This window comes from Coturnix japonica, chromosome 3, assembly GCF_054131305.1.
Source record: "Coturnix japonica strain WE chromosome 3, WE-NBRP24, whole genome shotgun sequence".
Lineage (NCBI taxonomy): Eukaryota > Metazoa > Chordata > Aves > Galliformes > Phasianidae > Coturnix > Coturnix japonica.
Genome location: NC_140665.1, coordinates 58248579 through 58271132, shown reverse-complemented (window position 1 = coordinate 58271132; position 22554 = coordinate 58248579). Strand labels below are relative to the sequence as shown.

General features: G+C 37.4%; 1 protein-coding gene across 1 annotated transcript in view; it reads left to right on the top strand.

Moving 5' to 3' along the window:
• Nucleotides 1-21500, top strand: part of CLVS2 (clavesin 2) — a 55149-nt gene extending 33649 nt beyond the window's left edge. The window contains exons 3-5 of the mRNA XM_015858780.3: nt 9157-9267; nt 10807-11027; nt 13257-21500. Of these exons, the coding sequence (XP_015714266.1) occupies nt 9157-9267; nt 10807-11027; nt 13257-13344 (420 nt within the window). The 3' untranslated portion in view covers nt 13345-21500. The remainder of the gene's footprint in view (nt 1-9156; nt 9268-10806; nt 11028-13256) is intronic.
• Nucleotides 21501-22554: the final 1054 nt, after the last annotated feature.

Genomic DNA, 22554 nt, shown 5'->3' with positions numbered 1-22554 from the left:
TGGATACTAAGAAGAATTTCTGCTTTTAGTGGCTACTGCACTGATGAAGATTAATTCCTCATAATATGAGAGAATATGGCTTAAGAAGTAACTCTTGAAGCACTGCAGTTTTCAATCTATTGTATTATTGTAAACTGAAGCTGCTGAAGTGATGATCCAATTTCAGTGTGGCCTGTCTGGAAATAAATGTTGCATGTTTGGAGAGTTTTGGATAATAAAATTGTAGGCAACAGTTTATCTTTTGGGAAAAAATGGGATTATTTTGATTGGAGAATCGGTATTTTCAGCTCAATGGTTAGCTGCTGTCACAACAAAGAAGCTTGCATTTTTGCCTCTGTTCACGTTATCCAACTGCAGACCTGTGCGCTTCATTGCCTGTATAGGCAATAAATACAGTTCAGATGTAATTTCTTTCACATTTTGGCTGAAATCCTTAGGTAGACTCTGGTTCATCTGGGAAATTTGCAATAGGGGTAATATGCAAATATGGTACGGAAACCATAAGATTTGGTATTTGCTTACCCTGCTTGAGATTAGGTCTGCAAAATCCACTCAGTCTTGACCTGTTATCAAAAAATGTGGGTCCTCTGTGCAAGATTGTTATTCATCTCTCTTTCCTTGACTTTCTATCAATTTTTTGAAGAGGAACTGGAGAAGAAATATGATGAATATGTTTTTCTCTTCTGCATCACGGTACTTTCTCTGTATTCCTCTCTAAATTAATTTTAATATCTGCCTTTTCCTCCACTCCTGGGGAAACTGGCTGCCTGTGGCCTAGACAGGTATACCCTTCTTCTGGTAAGAAACTGCCTAGAGGGTCATGCTTAGTTGGTTGAAATTAATGGAGTTAACAGCTGGTGACCTGTTACAAGTGGAGTCCCCCAGGGATCAGTACTGGGGCCCATCTTGTTTAATATCTTTATTGATGACTGACATGGGGGGATTGAGTGTACTTGCTGTAAGTTTGCAGGTGACACCAAGTTGGGAGGTGGTGTTGATCTTCCTGAGGGTAGGGAAGCCTTTCAGAGGGATCTAGATAAGCTGGATCACTGGGCTAAGGTGAATGGAACAAGGTTCAACAAGGCCAAGTTCTGGGTCCTGCACTTTAGCCACAATAACCCCATGCAGCGCTATAGGCTTGTGGCTGAGTGGCCGGATGACTGTGAAGAGGAAAGGGACCTGGGGGTGTTAGTTGATGCTTGGCTGAACATCAGCTGACAGTGTGCCCAGGTGGCCAAGAAGGCCAATGACATCCTGGCCTGCATTAGAAATAGTGTGGCCAGCACGAGCAGGGAGGTAATCATCCCCCTGTACTCAGCACTGGTGAGGCCACATCTCGGGTATTGTGTTCAGCTGTGGGCACCTCAGTATGACAAAGACATCGAGGCCCTGGAACGTCCTACTCCACAGAGCTCCTTTCCAGCACCTAACCTGTACTGATGCACATGGTTATTCCTATCCAGGTGCAGGACTTTACACTTGCCCTTGTTGAACCTCATAAGGTTCCTCTCCACCCAAGTTTACTTTAGCCTGTCCAGGTATTGCTGAATTGCAACACAGCCTTCTGGTGTGTCATCCACTCCTCCCAGCAAACTTGCTGATAGCACAGTGTTTTTCCATTTGTGTGTAACCTTAATTTAATAAGACATTCACAAGCTGCCTAGAAAACGGACTTTTTTTCCCCTATGGGGATTTCCACATCTGATAATTGCCTATTGTAAAAAAACTGTTTCCATCACAGGAAAAGAAAATTGTATGGAAGAACCTATTCTACTGACTATCTCTTTCTGTTTTTCTGGTTTTGCCAATTTGAGAATAGCATTACACTTTGAAAAGGAATTATTTTATTTCATTTTATTATTTTTTTTTCCTTTCCATTATCTCACGTTCCAAACTGTTGAAGTGTTATGCAAAATTAACAGAAGAGCCAGGATTTGTAGCTGAAGATAAAATTCTCCTTGGAAAACAGCATTTTTTAATTTCCTTCCTTTCCATAATTTCCTTTTAATTTCCTTTAATTAAATTCTTCATTTTTCCAAATTCAAGATGAAAATTGAGCAAAGGGAAAAAAAAATACTCAAACCCCCAAACCCCTGTAAAAACAAGAAAATATTGCATAAAGAATTTCACAAAATCTCTAACTGAGCTTTAGCTCCAACAAAATATCAGGCAAAAAAACTCTTAAAGTTAATTTACAGAAACAAAGTAATTCTAAATGCAGAGGAGAGCTTTTATTTAAAATATTTTCTTTATAAAGTGCATGTAATTAAAAATAAATGACAGCGAGTGGAGTTCCTTAAATAATGGAAACATGAATTCTATATAGATTTATATATTGTCATATTTATATATAAATATGCACACACATTGATGTCTTTTAAATCACTATCCACATAATTAATCTCTCCAATATACAGTTTTTATGATTAACATATTGGAATGAAAGATGCAAGATTATTTGAAATTATAGCAGATACTTCAGCAAAAAGAGCAACATTCTCACTGTATGGATATCATTTCTGTCTGTTCTCAACTCATTCAATTAAACATATTTCTATATGAGCTGTAAGATAAAAGGACTAATAGGAATGAAAAGGAGGACTGCCAAAAGTCAAATTGCCTCACTGGAAGCTTAGCAAAATGACAACATCCAGTTCTAGACAATTAAATCTTATTTGGTAGGAATGTCACTGAATGATGTTAATTTGCCTTTAGGTAGTAGTCTTTTAGTTGAACAGAGGAACAAAAATTTATTTGGGCACTTTTAGTTTGTCTTAGAAATGGTTTAATGTTGTTTAGTGAAAATGAAAAGCTTCAGCTGGGGGATAACAACACCTTACTCTTACAGAGGAAAATCATTAAAGCTACTCACTGTAACATATGAATATATCCATATATTTTTAGATTGGAGGAAATTTCTTAGTTAATATCTCTTTCATTGAACATTAGTTTTGATTCAAATTATGTAGATGTTACAAATATTTCAGAGATCATGAAAAACTTCACCACCTTTGAAAAAATTGAAACTTGAAAAATGAAATGTCCGTTTGCTTTTTCAGCAGTATAGAAGTAAAAGCGGTCTATAATAGATGACAAGTAAACATCTGCATTAGTATCTGGAATATCTTTACATTAACAAAGTTTTGGAATTTAAACTTCAAAAAGTTTAGTACAGAGAAATAGGGAGATCACAAGGTGAAGTCTCCTGTTGCTACAAACTGGAGATCAGCTTCTTCTTAATTTAGTAACAATTGTCTCAAAGTCTCTGACTGACTTTATAATCCTTCTAACTTGGGATATTCCATGATTCTATGAAAATGAGTTAGGCTGCTTATTCCCCATGTTTTACGTTCATGATTAGAGCGTCTCTGATATTTTTCAGCCAAGCTGTGGTCATGGTAAACTGTTACACTTCTGTTTGGGTTTCACTGTTGTTCTTTGTTTGAATGAGTTTTTCTTCATCTGTCATTTATTCTCTCTAGCATGGTTATAGATAGCATCTGCCTTCTGGTATTCCATAAGCCTAACAGTCCAAATTCTTCTGGAATCCTGTCTCATAATCATCCCACCATACCAGTGGATATAGTCCCAGTCTAAAGCCATGCCCTGAGCACAGTTACATTTTTTTGTTTTTATTTTTAAGACTTTGTAAATACTTTTGTCAAGGATGGATGTCTGCAGGAAGTTTGGTATTAGAAATGCTTTATTTTATAATTCCTTCTATGAAAATTACAGTTTAGGAGCAAAAATTTTCTTTTGTGCACAGCAGTGGGCCTTTTTTCCTTTGCTACTTCAAATCTTGTAGTGCCAAGGAAGTGAAGCTTTAATTTTACAGTCAGAGCTTTTCTGTCTCTGATTTTGTGTAGTTTCCTCCTTAACATACTGAAAATTAAGTTTAGACGTGCTGCAACTTTCATCTTACTGAACGTTTCAGTATTTTTCTCATGGAGCTTTCCATTATGAAAATACTGTTTGGGTTCATCATAATTTCTTTTTTTCTCTGAAGTGCTCAACTTTTTTGAATAACTGGAGGAGATCTGAAATTTTCATCTTCACAGATAACTCTTAAGTGACTTTTAAGATATTAATAGTTTAATATGCCACCTTTGAACTTGTAATTTTTATTTCAAAGATACAATTTTCATGGTTTTTACCCTGTAGCCTCTTGTTGCCCGTGGATGCTATGACCTGAATTCAGCACAGCACTCAAACACAGCCTAAATTCAGCACAGCACTCAAACATAGTCCTAAGTAAAGCATGTGAGTGTGTTTGTTATAATTGTCTAGACAGACCATTGAAGGATGTCTCGAGACTGTCCACAAAAACAGTTTCACTTCCCAAAAGGACAACAAACCCTCAGAATCGAACCCCAGAGCACATGTGCCTAAACACAGTGTTATTATGGTAAGGTGTGTCTGGACAAGCTATTGGTGGTGGGCAATGTGCTTATGCAGTCAAGATGTGGCTGGGCTGTAAATGCCTCTCTATGCTTTCAGTAGTCCCAGTTGTGACTGGAACTCCATTTTTAACAGCTATCAAAATGTAGATTATCTCAGTACTGATTTTGTCTGGGGGAACGAAAATATCTGGGGGTATTTAAATGCAGACACATTTTATGTTGAGACGAGAATACTGTGACTTTAAAAAGCTCTTTTATTTTTCATATTTTTGTTGTCTCTTAGTACAGTAACAATGCTCACACCACTAAGACGACTTGGATACTCAATTGGAATGTGTCTCTTTCCTCCCTTAAGTACTGCTGATAATATTGTGTGCTGGTTTTGGTGTCATTATACGTGCTACAGATGTTTCTTCAGGCTGTCAGTTTCTTTAGAGAAGGCCAGGATTCCCTCTGAATCCAAGGGAGCTTCTTCAAATCATGGTTGAGCCTAGCACAGGTGGGATGTGGTGCAAAGCAGGAGGAAACCTGGCCTCTCAGTGTGTGCTGTGGTAAGATGAGACAGCAGCTGACTCCTTGGGAAGAAAGTGAAGGGAGACAGGTCTTACGAATTGTGAGAGGAAGAGAAAAAACTTCTGTGTGTGAGCAAAACTCTGCTGTCAGGGTTGGAAACCCAGAAAAGTAGAATGTGTTGGGCCACAACTGACCTGGACTGGAGATATCAGAGGGGAGGTCAGTTACTACCATGCAGTGGCAGTCTCCCAGTCCTGCAAACAGGACTATAGAGTAAGGCTGCACCGCTTCCTGACAGCACACTGTCAATTGTCATTTATGTGCCTTGTATCAGAAGGAATACAGGCCTTAATTCCAGGTACCTGTCTGCCTGTGTTGGTGGAATGGCCATATCACAAGATATCTGGAGTACCTCTTATGTTGTTTTCTGCTTAGCAGTTATAGCTTATTGTGAATGTTAAAATCCTCGTGTTGTGTATATATAGTTAAATCTTTTCAGTGCTTAGCTAATTCCCTATCTAACTTATTACTTTTCAAGTAAAATGCATGGATTGCTTTGTAGCTGATCTCCATTTCTTATTTTTTTCTTTCTTTTTTTTTTTTTTCTTTTTTTTTTTCTGGCATGGGATATCTTTTACTAAAGATTTGTATGATTCATAGATTACAGGCTTTTCTGTTGAAATACAGTATGTCTAGAGAGGCAGTTGTAACTACCACCATACCTGTGACTTAATCTACATAAAACCAAATCAAAACACAACACACAAGAGTCAGTGATTCGGAGAAAATTCTTACCTGCTGTTTGTGTAGGATGGCCATCTGTCTGGCAAATCCCAGTGCACTAGTCAGAGACACTTGAGAAGAGACAGACAACCTTCTAACACTTCTTTCTCCAGCAGCTGTTGTTGATTACTCTGCCTTATTTTTTGTTTGTTTGGTCTTATGTGCTGATGTGGCTAGGTTTATTTGTTTGTTTGTTCTTGTTTAGTTAGTTAGTTAGTTTGTTGTTTTTTGTTTTTAATCTGCATTCAGGATATTTTGAATTCTACTCTCAGTGCTGTTGATAATGCTAGAATATTTTGACCAAGTCGGTCTTTCTCATCCTGAGCCTAAATTTTTTGGGTACCCACTTAGGACTGAAATTGGGCATGAGAGCAGTCAAATAAAATGCTAAATATCCAAGAACTTCTGTCAGGTTTGGAAAATGCCTTTCAAATTACTGAAAAACACAAGATGAGCTGCTTGTAATGTCAAACGGCATGTCCTGTTGGGGGATCATTGCAGGCATATTCACAATCGTCCATGTAAATGGATTCCAAGATGAAGGAAAATCCTAAGTGTCAATGTGGTACTTTCTAAACATACCCCATTTATCTCTTAGAAATGTACTATCTCCATAAATAACCACAAATTGTCAGGGAATCCGTTTTGAGAACACAGTAGAATGCAATTGCTGTTGGCTCTCTGCTGTGTGCATCTGTGCATAGCCTATTGAGATCTTTTCATTAAAAAAGTTGTTAGTTTCTGTGGGAGGCATTTTTTTCAGCAGCAAAGAATAAACATTCCATAGCTTTGTGTGGGTAATTTTGGGGGTACTTGTATTAATTTAAAAAGCTTATAAAAAGTATGCAGGAAGGCATTACTATTAGAAATGTCCTGTTCAATTTGTTGTTTTCCGTATTAGATTATAAGAAGTGTTTGATCCTTGCAAACCTTAATACTGTTACCAGTGTTAATTCTGAAGATACCTTCAAATACATATAGATGGCACTAGCAAAAGATATCCTCTGCAGATATAGTGATTGTTCTTTTGTGTATGCAGCCTGCTTCACAAGGCTTTATCCACTTCCTTGCTGGATAAACCAAATACAGTCTTCTATAGATGAATGGTATCTCCTGCAACAAAAGGTTAAGGTGTCATCCAGTGATTTATCCTTCCCAATGGATTCTTTGGGTTCCTGTGATAGGGTCATAATTTACTACCTTTCATAGATCAGAGGTTGTGTTCTCAAAATGGTGCTTGGGGATTTATGATATTGAACAGGGTGAATTACATGTCAGATTATCAACCATCCTGTCTGATGTTTAGTGTTGGCAGGAAATGAGCATTTAGGAAGTAGCACAGTCTTCCAGTAGGATTGTTTTATTTCAAGGCTTTTGGTAATGAAATATTCCTGGAGAAAATCTTCCAAATAGACTGTTAATCACATTGGCCATCTGTGGCCATCTAGGTGTTAGTAGTATCTGTTTTACCTGTCAGCCTCTCTGCAGAATATTTTTAAGGTATTGCCTGCTTGGTATTAAGTATTTCTTCCTTGAATCCACACACATGTTGGAATTACAAGGTAAGTGGCACGAAGTAAAAGGGTGACAGAGAGAAGGGAAAAAGGAGATACTATATTAATCACATAGATTGAGATTTTCAACAACGGAATCTCATGCATATGTGTGTCTGCATTTGTCAGTTCTGTATAAGGCACCTGCATGTGTGATTACATTCTGATTACAATTTTGCATTGTGCCATGTTGCTTGTAAGCGGATAAGACTTCCTTGGTTAGGAATGCCTACCAGTATCTGAATGGCACTGTTCAGAGGATCAAATGGCCTCTCCTCTTTTTTGCAGCAGTTCTGTACAGACTTGCAGAACTATGGAGGTTTCTTGGCACGTATACTTCTTCAAAGTATATTACTATCTGGAGACATTTCATTAGTAATAGTAATAGTAATAGTCTCGTGTGGGTTGGAAGGGACCTTAGAGATCATCGAGTCCAACTCCCGGGATTCGGGCCTCTGTGCTGCAGAGCGGCACTTCTACCACTTGCACCACAGGAGGGATTCGAACCCCGGGCCCTGGTGTTGCAAGGCGGCATTCCTACCACTTGCGCCACCGGGGCACACATTTCATTAAAGGTTTCCTTCCTGCTTTCCTTATTTGACAGCATGCTTCAAGTGGTGCATTGTGGGTTATATTTATATATCCAGACTGGTGGATACTTGTATATGTTCTGCTATCTTATCTCCAGAAGAGGTTAAAAAATAAAAGTACATTCATACAGGTGGTCCTGACAAAATATTTGATTGCCTCATTCCGAGCTTCTGATCCCTCTGACGCTGGCCTGAATCTGCATTATTGCAGCCACGCAAGAGCAGGACATGTAGCTGGCAAACGTGTTGTCTGTAACTGTATTGTCAAGCAAGAGATGAGAACTGCTGCTGCTGTAAGGAAATATGGTTTTGATATAAGTGACTATTGTGATTGCCTGGGATGTGTATCACATGTTGAATAAACGTTCAAAAGGAGGCCATTCATTTAATAAACTTGTATACCTGAACATCATAAAGGTTCTGACATAACCTGAGGAAACAAAAAGGGAGGCATTCATCAGATGATGAAAGTAGCATCAAATTATGCCTGTAAGTCTAGGCAACATGGGAAGCAGCAGCAGCTTATTGCATTGCTTGAGAGTATGATCAATCAGGTGAAGACAGAATCAGGACATGTGATGAATTTGGCAATAGTATTCCAAGACAGAGTGTTTGCCCTCTTCAGATAGCCAGATCCTCTGGCATATTCTCTTCACTTAGAAACTGAAAATGTGAATCAGAAACTTTACTGGGGAGTTATCTACACTTTGTGTTTTTTGATCAGAAAAAAAGTCATTTCTTCAATACAGATATTCCATCCATACCTTTTCCCAGAAGGCTTCTGACAACATGAGAAAAATTATGGTGCTGGATATTGTGTAACACATTCATGCATGATGTCTAATGTATTCTGAACTTTATGAAATATGAGAAATGCTGGAGACATTTTTAACAGTAGTTGAAGTCAGAGGGACATTTCTGGTGCTCTTCAGTGACACTGGTAGTGATAAGTAATGAAAATGAATACAATTCTAAAGAAGTGGGAAGGAGAAAAATGTATTGCGTAGATAAATTATGGACAAATGTGTGTTCAAAGCATTTCTATAGGCTAGAAATACTGTGTCCGTTCTTGTTTTTTGAATGTCATAGCTGTTTCATTACAGTTCTTAACCATTCTGCTCAGGATGTGTTGCTCCTTGGTACTGAAGGCTGAAACACACTGAAAGGATGCTGTTTTTGAAAAATATTTCTTTTCATGTAAGTTATAAAAATGAAAGCATTCAGCATTAAAAAAAAAAAGTAAAAAAAAAAGTGTGGTGCTACTTTGCTAGCAAGTAACTCACGTTGCATCTATTATTATTTTTTTCCAATGTACAGGACAGTTTTCCAGCTCGGTTTGGAGGAATACATTTTGTCAACCAACCATGGTATATTCACGCCCTCTACACTGTTATACGACCCTTTCTAAAGGAGAAGACACGAAAAAGGGTATACTTCTTTTTTCATTCTTTGCAACCTGGTAATTGTAGTCAGTAGATGTATCGTAATATACATAGATATACATCGGCTTATTATTGTTGGAAATTTTTTAATTGCAATTGCAATTAATTTACTGGTTTTACAGACACCTGTAACTTTATCCCTCAAGGACACTGTAAAGCAGTGTTTTTAAATGTATTTTTACATACAGGCATATGATTCCTTCTGGGTTATGTAATGGTATTGTCAGTATTGCAATTTTTATAAGGAAGTTGTAGCAATAACATTTTGGAATGATTTGTGTCTTTCTTTTATGATAGACGTATTAATATCAAGTTCTTTTCTAGTTATTTGATATTAGTATGAAGTAAAATACACAGCTGGTGCACAGTAGCTTGAAAATAGTCACTTGAGCTAAAGTCAGTGAAAGGAAATATGTGTGCATGTGTCTGTGCATGAGCACAGGCAGTTTCTCTGTTGTTGCTTAATTTGCAGCATTTGCATCAGTGCAATTAAATTAGAGCTTGGTGGCAATAGCATGTAGAATGATATTATTTCTGTAACAAGAAATTTGTCATCCAGCAAAACATAGCATTCCATTCAAAATCATTACAAAGAATGTGGTGATATTTTTTGTTTGTTTGCTTACAAGGTCAGGTCTCTAAGGAGCTGTTTTTTTCTCTGCAAACACAGTCTACAAGGCTACAATGATCCTTGGTGTTTACCTATTTTTTACTGTCAGATTATGCTTTGGAGGCCTCTGGTATTCACAGATTTTGAACTATAGACTACAAAGGTTTTTATATAATATCTGTTATAAATATGTAAATGAAAACTCATTATGCAGGATACAGTTGCACTTCATTGACTACAGCTTCAGCAAAGAACATTACAGTGCCAGATGTGTTTGAGACCTATCTTAAATCAAGGACCTTCTATCAACAACCGGGAAGTACAGTATACCTCCTGGGTTTGTTACAAGATTAAAAATAAGCGACAGGGCAGTGGAATATTTGTGCAAATCAGTTAGGTATCTAAATATTTATTAAGACATCTGAAGCAGTGGCTGTTGACCCCAGCTTTTTCAGCCTATCCTTGTAGGAGAGGTGTTCCATGCCTTGGATCATTTTTGTGGCACTCCTCTGGATGTGTGCTTCAGCAGGTCTGTGTCTCCCCTGTCCTGAGGACTCCACATCTGGACGCAGCACTCCAGATGAGGCCTCACCAGCACAGAGTAGAGGGGCAGGATCACCTCCCTTGACCTGCTGTCTATGCTTCTTTTGATGCAGCCCTGCTTAAGGCTGGCATTCTTGACTGCAAGGGCAATCCTTAAGTTGCTTGTCCTGCAAACATCAATGCTTTAGTTGCTTTGTAGGTATATGAACATTGACTGTACTTAAGGTAGAAGTAATGTGTGCCTTGGTGGCTATCACTGTTAGCTCAACATAGAAATAATATTGAAACTGTACAGTATCATGTAATAATGATGATGTAATTTGGGCTTTGATGATTTTTGTGAAACTGCTTTATCTTTTTATATAAATACAGATATTCCTTCACGGTAATAACCTCAACAGTCTACATCAGCTAATACATCCTGAGATCCTGCCTTCAGAGTTTGGAGGAATGTTGCCCCCATATGACATGGGGACATGGGCAAGAACACTGCTAGACCATGAATATGATGATGACAGTGAATGCAATGCAGACTCCTACAATGCTCCAGCAAAAGATATAGAAAAGGACCTCTCTCCCAAGTCCATGAAGAGGTGGGTTAAAGATACTAATCATGGGTAGACAGGTGGAAATAAGGGGAAATTAACCCACCAAGTAGCGTAAACCTCACACTGTGGCACTGCTGCAGCTGCCTCAGTAATTGTATTTAGTTTGTACACCCATGGCTGTCATGGCTGAGGCATTCAGATGGAGTCACAAGGATTTGCACATCTAACTCCACAGCACAGATGTCTGGATTGACCAAGTTTGCAAATTATCTGTGTATAGTTTTGGTTCCTTGCCTCTGCAATGGGACTTTGCATTACAGCTCTGGCCTATTGTGATCTGTGAGAATATATTCAGCAATGTCTGTAAAGTTGTTTGGGAGACAGAAATAAAAGAAGTTATGGATTTACACAAATTCTTTCCCTTTTATGTAACATGTTTTATGTTCCCTTTTGTGCATGAATTGCTGAATTGGAAGACAGTAAATGTTGATTTAAATTGAATGAAATCTAATTCTTCTTCTCCTACAAAGAATTTGTTCTCCTGAACTTGCAAGCCATAGGTCAGGATTTGTGCAGTTTCATTTTCACATCTGCCATAGAATTGGGAAGCTTGGAGGACCTGAGAATTTATGGTCCTAACTGCCTCCCTGGGAATTTGAGTCCAGGTTTGCAGACTTTTTATCTCTTCTTCAGATCCACAAATGTGGAATGGAAACTGGTTTCCCAGATATTGGCAGCCTAAGAAGGCTCAGTCTGCTATTAGTACTAGTATTATTCAATTGGGAATTCTTTGAAATTAGTATGCTCCCACAGCATTTTTTTTATCTTGATGAACTGGATTTTCTAGTACAGTTTCCCACCAGCAAATTTTAATCAGCTTTGAACAGTTCCTTGTAGAGATTTAAAAAAAGCTTTTTTAATTCATTGGTTTAACTTTTTCCCTGTTGAGCTGACTAACAATCTAGATGATGGTTGCTATGCAGTATTAATTAAAATTTTTTAATTGTGTTTATCAGAAGAGAGACCATCAGATTTTTAAAGCTGATTTTCTTGACTGTTATTATTGTTAGAAAGTATCCTTGTATTTAAAGTATTCAAATAAGGTTTGATTCAGATGTTTTTCCTTGTTTGTTTTTTTAAATGTTTTCTTATAGTTTGCGGGAAAAAACGAATCAACTCCTGCAAGCAGCCTCATTCATTGGCATCAGGGGATCATTCTAGAGTGGGATATTGATAATATGTTTTTATCTTAAATTCATAAACCTTTTTCTCTGTGCTGTAGACATTCAGATGGGAAAATCTGTAGTGCTTCTTCTGGTAAAAAAATTGTGCCTACATTATTGAGATGCACACATGTTCTAGTCATGTCTTTTCAACATTTCCTTCCTTTGGAAGGAAGAGAGATTTGCATCTCTAGCATGAGATTCATCACACTTTAAAGGAAACATCTATCAAATGTTTCTTTTACTGTACCCAAGAAGTGTCTGTTTTTGGACAAGTTTGTGACACGATGTGATACTCATTCTTACCACTTCAGACTTTGTTTCCAACAGAATATTTTGATTTTTCTTGATGCTGGGGATTCTTCTTTCTCCCTTGCAAATGGCCATCGCATGATATCCATACCAGTGTCATGCTTCTGTGCTGAATCAGAGAATCTGGAGAAGGTTTACAGTCATCACTGAATTTGCCCTTTTGCCATCCTTTTCTGCTGTGTTTAACTGAGCTGACAAGTGAGTCTGACAGATGTGTTCACTGCTTCAGAAATCCTGCTGGCCATGGCAGGCTTCCCCAGGGTTGGCTCAGGAGCATGCTCTGTTGCATTAAGTGCTGTTCGGAAAAGGAACAAATAGGCCTCTAGCTAATACATGCCACTAATTGCAGCATGCCATTAGCCATCTGGGTCGCTGAATTATACCTTCTTTACCAGACAACTGCTTTCTGGTAGAGAGGGTCAGTGCTTATGTCAATACAATAGACAGCTTAGTTTGCTCTTTGTTGTGTGCAAAGGACACACTTTCCTTCTCTCCTTCACTGAAGAAAGGATCTTCTTTTTTGCACTTCTTGCCCCTATTTCCACAAACCAACACAGAGCTCTTTAAATGCATGTATCCACTCTTTAAAGGTATTTTCTAAGCATTTGCAGTGGTTGGATGCTCAAGTGTAACAGTATCATTGTTTTTAACTCCAGGCAGAAAGGAAAAGCAAAAGAAAGCTGAGATATACATTCGTTTTCATCTAGAAATGTCAAATAAGCATGTTCCCCTTTTTCAGGTCTCAGTCGGTGGTGGATCCTGGGGTGCTAAAACGCATGGATAAGAATGAGGAAGAAAACATGCAGCCTTTGCTTTCCCTTGACTAACAGTTCTGAGCATCAAACGTGAACTGAAGTGGAAGACACTCAGCAACAAGCAAACCATTGGGAAGGAGTGTACCAGCTGGAATCCTATTTACTCATGTTTACGTAGCATAATGGAAGCAGGCATAAGATTTTACTATTCTGCCTGAATTCTGGATGCCCTGGGGTGAAAAAGAAGAAAGAAGGAAAATAACTTAAAAATAGGAATCAATAATTTATTATGTAAGTGCCAACTTGTTTGTAAATACAATATAATCTTCCACTTTGACTTTCTAAGTTATGGTAAACAAAATGCTATGAGTGACTACTAAACATGTCAGTGATGTGCACTGTACAAAGGAGTAGAAAATGTGCATGCATACACACATGCGTGCACACACATAGAGAAACACATACTGGACAAGAAAAAGTATCAAACCAACTAAATGTTGTCCTTCTTGTAGGAAGCCATACTGCAGCTAGTATATTGACTGCAATATACAGTATATTCTCTGCAATGCTCAGCAGTGTGCAAAGATAAAGAGCAATTATAAGAACTTGGGGATGCTGTAACCAGTCAAGTATTTCCTAAATGTAGGAATTTATTTCCAACTAACTTTGTGGCTTAGAATTGTGATTTAGCATAAACCATGTAGCATTGTGAAGAAGATAACTGATGAGCTGGAACCAACTCTTTGACAGCTTTGATGTTTGGCTGTATGAGTCTGTGTGGTTTCTTCCTTAACTTTTTATTTATAGTTTGCAAGTAACCTGGCTTGTTACCCTAATCTAGGTTCTGTAATGTGGGCTATATTGGAGTTATTTCTCTTGAATTTTGGGTGCACGTCAAGAAGTTTTTCAGAACTCTCTTCTCCCTTGTAGTGAGAAAATAATCCTCTAAGTTCAGTGCAAGAACCAATGTTTGAAGGTAAAGCCTGGCAGCAGAGTTTAAAAGTTAATCACTGAATCCTGTGCATTGGGAGACTTGGATACACACATATATATATTTTTACCAATCTCTGACAAACATAGAAGGTGACATTGTTAGACAAGAATATTTAATCGAAGGTTTATTCAGGAAATCATACCTATTCAATGTACTCTAGATATATTATAGATTGTATATTGAGATGTCATGATTAATATAGTACAACTTTCCATAGAACCACAGCATCCCACACCAAGCAAGGATTAATACAAATAAGTTGTAGTCAAACACCTCAGCCTATGTATTTGGGGCACTTTTTTTTTTGTTTGTTTGTTTTTGTAGTGTAAGTGTATACATTTAACATGTGCCACAATGGAAAAATATGTTTTACCTCAAAAGAGCAACAGGTTTCACTAGGTATTAAGTTAGCTGAAATGCAGGGGCTGTGTAATGGTTGTTGTGCATTGATGTGAGTGCAATTTATTATATACTGAGACAAGAATACATCCTTTGATCTAGACAGGCATTTCTTATTAGGGCTAACTGCGATCAGGATGAGATAGCACAGGATGCTAACCTAAACATCCAGATAACTGGAGATATTGCAACAGCACGTCTGAACAATGCAGTCATTTATAATATGCTCAACAGATGACCACTAGGGAGGCAATAGCTCATAGGTACCATGCCTCTGAAGCTCTGTGGTAAGAGTTTCCTCCGTCACTTAAGTGTTCACTGAAATTTCAAAATTGCTGGTTATAGGTCACCTCTCCTTGCTCAGAATGATTCCAGATTTAAGAATTGGTGGACTCTGGAGAGTTAAGAGAAATCTTGGAAATCTCAGAATTTATCCATGGTGGCAACTTTGGCATTCCTCAGTGCTGAGATAAGCCAGTCTCTTCCAGCATCACCCTTGATTAGCTCAGGCAGTACGTAGATAAAGCAGTTCATTAGGAATACTGATAAATAAAATATGCTTCAACATGCATATTGCAGAAACTTGTCTGAACTAATAATCTCCTTTCCACTCTCTTATTTTTATTTTCATGACCTGTTATGAAATGCAAAGGGAAAAGATACAGAGCCTGAACTTGAGAAGTATTAATCAGTGGCAGTTGCAGAAAGGGTGAATGGGAACTTTAGCTGCCTACATCTTTGCAGTCTGTCCTACAAGTTTTCAGTAGATGAAGGTACTGTAATACTACTTCCACACTTTGATGGGCTTGAAAATATGAAGAGTTCTTATCTACAGTTTTGTTCTATTTTTCATGAATCTTGTAACATCATGCTATTTAGGTAGAATATATCTCTAGAGTATGTAAGTGCCATATTTGAATGTATGTTATACATTCCCACATCTATGGCTAGTGGAATAGTATATTGCTGTAGCTGATTCTTAAATCCTTGTTAGATAAACTGTAATATCAGTAGAAATGTTCACTTTGTAAGGGCTCTGGGATTTAGTCACATTTGTGCAAACTGTGACACAATAGTGATCAAAGTCTTCATGGATGCTTTTGTATACTTGGGCCAAACATTGGTGTAAGCCTGCCCAGCGCTGACTGTGGATTATACCAGCTGTCTGGACAGAAAACGCAAATGCCTCTTAATCCTGAAGAGTATCTTTGTACAAAAGTATATCTGCTCAACTGTATGAAGCTTCTGCATACCAACTGATAAATCTGTTTTGTTTGTGAGTTCTTTATTAGCTGTAATTTATGTAATGTTTTCTGATACCTGATTTCAGCTTGAAATTAATGAGCATTAATTATTATTTCCAGTTAGTAAAAGTAGGTTATATTTGCATTATTGGGTCTTCATCTTTCACCAAGAACAAACCTACTTTTTCAATAAGATCCTCACTGTTAAGGAGTTGGGCTACAGGTCTTCTTGGCTACAGTTTTATTTCACTGAACCAAATTCTTGCAGTGGTAACTGCAGTTGTGACACTGGAAGAAAATCCAAAAACAGATGAGAAAAGCAATTTTTTGTCACATGCTCTTGTTACTCTTTGAATGCGTTTCTCTTTTACTCATTAGAGTACATAAAGGGTTTCCTTCTTTCCCTAGCTTGTTGTAGAAAATCTTTATAGATAGGTTAATTTTTAATAGCTGAAATTTGGACTGAAAACTTTTTCCAATCTTTATTATAATAACACTTAATGTTGAATTTTTATAGCAGAACTGAAGTGCTAAAAATAAAATTCAAATGTTTGTGAGGGTCATTTTTATTTCTGACCTTTGTTGTATATTGGGTAGAATAAATCTTGTTGTGCTTACGCATGCTGATATGCATATAAGAAGAATCCTGCCATATGAAGGACTTAGTGGAAAGACTGGATTTACCTGTTCAACAAGCTAAGTGAAAAAAATAAAAATAAAAATAAAAAGAGAAAAAAAAGTGTCAAATAGATTTAATGCTTTAGGCAAGAACAAAAAATGCTCTCTTAGAGTCTTTTCAATGACAGACTTTATTGAACATATATGGAAAAGTCATGGAAACCTTAATGCCCTAAAGCTCCTTGATTCTATAATCACATTGTGCAAGTCTGTTGGCCTTATGAAGACAGGTAATCAGTCCCACTTATCTCCAACAAACATGCAGGTTCCCAGTAGGTAATAGGTGTATAATAGCTTTAAGAAGCCTTTCTTTACAGAAATGTAAATTTATTGTATAGCATATTTAAAAAGATGTTTTGCACTCTGCAAACATGAGATGCCTATCACTAAAGATATTTATAATGGTATACATAAACAACACAGAGTTAAAGAAAATAGGTGTAGAATGGACCTCAAGATGTCAGCTGTATTGTTGTGTGGAAGAGCAGATTTTCTTCAGTTGTGTCTCTCTTAAAGAATTGTTTTTACATTGCATGGAATGTTATTTGTATCATTTAAACAGACACAGCAAAGCCTAAGCACAATATCTGACAAAATTGTAACTTGATGGTCTCATGTTAATTTCTTTTATTATTTATTTTCATTATTTCTCTTTGGGAAATTAAATACTTTGCCAAATGTAATCCTACCATTCAGAATTACCTGGAAATCAATTTGCAATAAGCTCTTGTCAAGTCCCTGTTAATGTATTATTTTTGTTACTGGTGCATTGAATTTTTCAGATTTTTGAAAAAGTCACCTTTTGAAGAAGGTATACACGAGAAAAGAATTCAAAATAAGACTTCAGGATTTTGTTTACAATATTAAAAGAGGACTGTCGGCAGGGGGAAGCTGAATTTGTTTTAGATAATTTTAATTTGCCTCTGGGGAAAGTCCTTGCGAGCTATCAACATGGTACTAGGAAATATTTGTCAGAATATCAGTGTGAAAAACAAGGGAAAAGATCTCAAAGAATTGTACTGAAAAAATCACATGGCTAGCTGTGTAAAGTCCTTTTAATGAAAGGCATTATGTGAGAAGCTTCTGTGCATGCGTTTGTGGTGCTGAGAATAAGACTTTTATCCAAAAAGTTCAAAGCACGCTATGAAATCAAGAAAATACTAGTTATCCCATTTCTCAGGTAGCAATATGGAAACAGGCAGAGATGTTCAAATCTCAATAGAAGACATTCATACTGAGTTTACGTATGGCAAAAGCACTGCTTTGATCACTCAGTCTGGTTTGAACTGAAAGAGAGAAAATCTTTTGTGTGAGAAGAATGTCTGTCTGTTTATTCCGTCATGCCCAGTTTCCTTAGAAATGTCCTAAGCATTTTAGCTTGAGCCCTTTGCAAACCAGGGATGGTTTGCTTGAGTTATATCTGAATGTATGTGCCTTCTGCTGAGGAATTGGTAAAAACGAACTATGTCCCCAAGATGAAATAACATTTTCCACATCTAATTGTTGAAAAACTTTTTACTGTTGTCTGCCCAATAGAGAACTCTGAACTTGCCAAGGGAGGATCTCTTCATCACAGCTTTGAACAATACTAATTTCCTGTTAAACATACAAGGAACACTGACATTTCATTTGGAGGCATTCTTAAGTGACCTCCAGTGAATGTGCAGATTAACTAGATAGGACTTCACATTCTGTATTACCTTGTAACTCTTAATGATGCTGTTTCAACGGTCTGTATTCAGCACATTAAATTTGATATATCATTCTGTCTGCATTTCAGCTTCCATTTGAGTGGGAAATTTTTCCTATCAGATTTTGGGATCTTAGTTTGTTTCCTTTATGTAAGTCTGTTGTCACAAATACAGCACTGAGCCCCGATGGAATGTGAAACTTGCTACTTGATTTTGCTGTTTAAAAAACGATGAGTTGTTGTATAGTGGGCATTGGTGCAGCTGAAGCATAGGTCACAAGCTCACAGTAATTTGTCATTCATTCACCAAAGTTTTGTGTATATAAACTGCTTTGTTTAATAGTGGATATATCAAACTCAAGTTTAGAACTGAAAAAGAAGCTTTCTACAGTGAGTTCAAAGTCTGAGCTGGTGATAATTTTGCAGAATTCATATAGGAAGGAAACACTGCTCTAATGGAAAATGTGGATGTTCCCTTATAGCATGCTATTCATGTTAAAAAAATAAATGACCAAAGTGTTTTGTCTATGGGAACTCTGGTCAGGCAACATTTGTTTCTGTACTGACTGCAAACAATAAGTACTCTCTAACAAAGGTGTGACAAATCTATTTTCTTTTAGCAAATATGTCAATTTACTGGAAAATATCTCAACAGCAGACAAATCATGGAAATTAATTAGGATTTGTATTTAATATGGAAATACTTCTGTGACTCCTTAAAATGCTGCTATGTCATCAGTGATGCACAGCAATGTTTAAAGGCAAGCATCTCAAATGGGATCCCTTGATTAATAAAAATTTAAGGAGAGAAAACAGAAAGGGAAGAGATAAATAGAAAAATGATAAAATGCAATAATTAAGTACAGAAAATGGCCTGTGATAGAAAGCTGGAATGGCAAAAATGATGTGAAGGTCTACCACATATTTTACGAGCAGAGTTCCCAATTCTTCCCACACTATTTCACTGGTATTGTTATAATGGAATTTCCCAAATCTTCAGAAGATGCTTCTGAGCATCTTGTGAAATCACAGACAAAGCAGTTGAGCCTGAGAACGACTAAACGGTTCAGTGCTTGCCACCAGATTCTCAGCTAGAGAGGAGACCCTGGCTGACTGAGACTTGGGCACCTGTAGAAAGATGCAAACTCCTGTGCCCTGCCTGGCTGAGGAAGTCACACAGGAAGAGAAGGCAAGGAGCCATACACCCAAAAATATAGGTGTGAGGCCTGCAGAGTAAAGGACAATGGGGAGGTGGAAGTGAACAGAGCAGTAATTGGAATACAGTGGTGAGAGAGGCTTTCATTTTCTCTATAATTGATATTAAAGAGTCCTTATGTAGCCCAATGTCAAATCTGCCATGAGAAGGGTGGAAAAAAAAAATATTTCTCTCTTTTCAAATCAATTGTGATTTTGATGTATTTAAACCTGATTTCTACAAGTCCCTGCTGCAGAGGAAACTTAACAGGAGAATGGATTCAAGTCTGTTTTGCCCTAACATCTGTATCTGCTCCTGTTATGTGTAGAAGGCTGTGAGCATAAATGGTACAGAGACCTCCCCTATACACCTTGGTGCTATGTGATAATCATGCATCTTTCAAGTTGTTGCGAATGGTGTGTCCTGTAACAGGTCTGCTGGTGATATTAGTAGTAGCCAGAGAGGAGATGATTTAAAGGAAAGTAACAATTTTAAGCACTACACTTAAATCTAAAAATACTAAATTGGTGATGGTTGCAAGTGTTGCCTAAGATTATAATGAATTAAAGATTTTCAGTGTTTGGTTGCATTGTATCCTTGATGAGACTTAGCGTGTAATCAGTTTCCCTAAAATACAATTTTCCCTGAGGTTCCTGTGCATCTTTCATGCTTCAGTGGCAGAACAAATTAAGCAGTAGAAAATATTTTAAAGCTGTGAATTTGTTCAGATGGACACTTGTAGAATACCTAGCAGTATTAAAAATAAGTAAAAATGTTTTGCAGGTAACTAGGCTTCAGCTTGACAGTAATGTCTCTTAAATCAGTGGGCTCTAGCATTTTCATGGTCTGTTGTATGAAATGTACCCTGCTAACTTTTCCCATATGAATTCATTCTTCTCTTACCCCTTGCTTTCCACAACATCTTGTTTTCTGTGTATAATTCATTCTGTGTATAATTGTGGAAAACTATAAAAATAAACAAACAAACCATCAACCAACAAAACACTGACAATCTACAGACAGGAGCTTGAAAACCATTATTTAAAATATTTCCCTTACAGAAATCTCTGGTGAGTGAATATCCCGTCCAGAGTGAAATGGAAGATGAGAGTAGAGCCTGACTTCGCCATAGATGAATACAAAGAAGATTATACAAAGATTTTTGCTAGGAATCCATAAAGGTGTAGATAGACAATCACTTGAGACAGCTCTTGTGATTTAAGGTGTTGCCTTCTCATGGCTGCTAATTATCACTCTTCAGCTAAGGATTACGGCCCCAACAATTAAGCAGCAGTAGATTATAGCAGTAGTCCTTTTCCAATGAATGTTGTGAACTACTCTCCCTGCCTGTTGATTCTGCTTTCATACACATGTAAAAGCATTCGTGTAATCTATTAAAACATCCTAGAGGATGGTGATTAGTAGCTAGTCATGGCAACACCTAAAATTGCAGAAGCTAGGTTGGCTATCTGTGCCTTAAGCCTCTCTGTTCTCTAATACTTGTGTAGTAGTAGCAACTGAATACTTTCAGTTTTTGTTTGTTGCATGCAGTAATCTACTTCAGAGCCCTGCAGAAAAGCCTATAGCACCACATCAAGAATTCAGAAGTTACAGAAGTAATTTACAAACAGTGCTTGTATCCTCAGGATAAATTTTGTTTGTTCGTTTCTAATTTAGTATTGTTAGGACTCAGGGGGTCTGAGATTTGTAAAGTCAGGACAAGTCTATCAATCATGTTCTCTCTATGTATATTTTCATTAAGTATTCTATTTTCACAACTTGTTGTCAGTTTGAATTTTATTCTTTGACCTAGTAAGATTGTTACTTATGATCTGTTGTGTTCCAACCTAAAATCTGAAGATTAAGTAACTTGTGAAACATGTCACTCTTTACAGTGTATATTTAAATATCATCAGTTCTCTGTGATCAGTGGGCTGCTTTGGAGAATACTACTACTTTAAATCACTGTTGGATACTGAGGAAGAATAACATTCTGTTAAATAAAATATGACCAAATGAAAATTAAAATATGTATATATTTTTGTGTTGTATTTGGGAGTGTTTGTCTGGCTTGCTAGCACTTAAAGAAAAACCCATATGTGAAAAACAAATGTTAATTGACTGATCTTGACTTGATTTTTACAGGGTTTGGAAAAAAACCTATTTCTTTCTGTCCAACATTAAACTTTATACAGCTAACACATTACACCTTCACAGTGATATGGGTAAAGTGCAACATGCCCAGTGAGCCCATACAGGGGATCTGGTTGAAACCTTTGCTTCTTACCAGAGGAGTCGAGGCTGCAGGCTGGGAGGAGGCCCAGTTTTGTGTTTGGCCTGAAAGAACGGTGTTGCAATGGGCACCAACAATAGAGGAACAGGGTACAGGTGTGGTGTCATCAAAACAGGTAGTTGGGAAGAGCAATCCCACTAGATCCCTAATGGCTAATAGAGCTAAGCTTTTGCTGTCAGGCACCAGTGTTTTTGTACAAGCTAAAGGTCATACACACCTTCCAACCAAATGGAGCATCAATGTAGATCCAGCTTCCATGAAGTCACAGAAACTTACCTGGGAAATTAATTACTGGTCACACAACCTCAGCAGGCTAAAATAGAACTCTCATAGCATAGGTTACAGGAACACCTAGTGGAAATGTGAGCAGAGAGATTTATTTCAAAATTAGTGGTGTTTAAACAACACTGTAAACCACAGAATTACAGAGGTTAGATGTGACCTCAACAGATCACCTAATCCAATCCTTCTGCTAAAGCAGGTTCCTTAGAGTATGTTACACAGGAAAGCATCCAGATGAGTTTTTGACTCCGTGACCTCACTGAGCAGCCTGTTCCAGTACTCTGTAACTCTCAAACTAGAGTTCTTTGTGGAACTTCCTTTGTTGTCATTTATGTCCATTGACCCCCATCCTGTCACTGGGAACCTCAGCACCTGAACCCCGACTGACAGTGTTCCTTCCCCTCCAGATAGATTACCAGGCTCTCAAACAATTATTCTCCCATTGACCTTGCTGTTGAAAATGCTGGAGATTAACAACCAAGAAATGTGTATATGGATAAAAATATG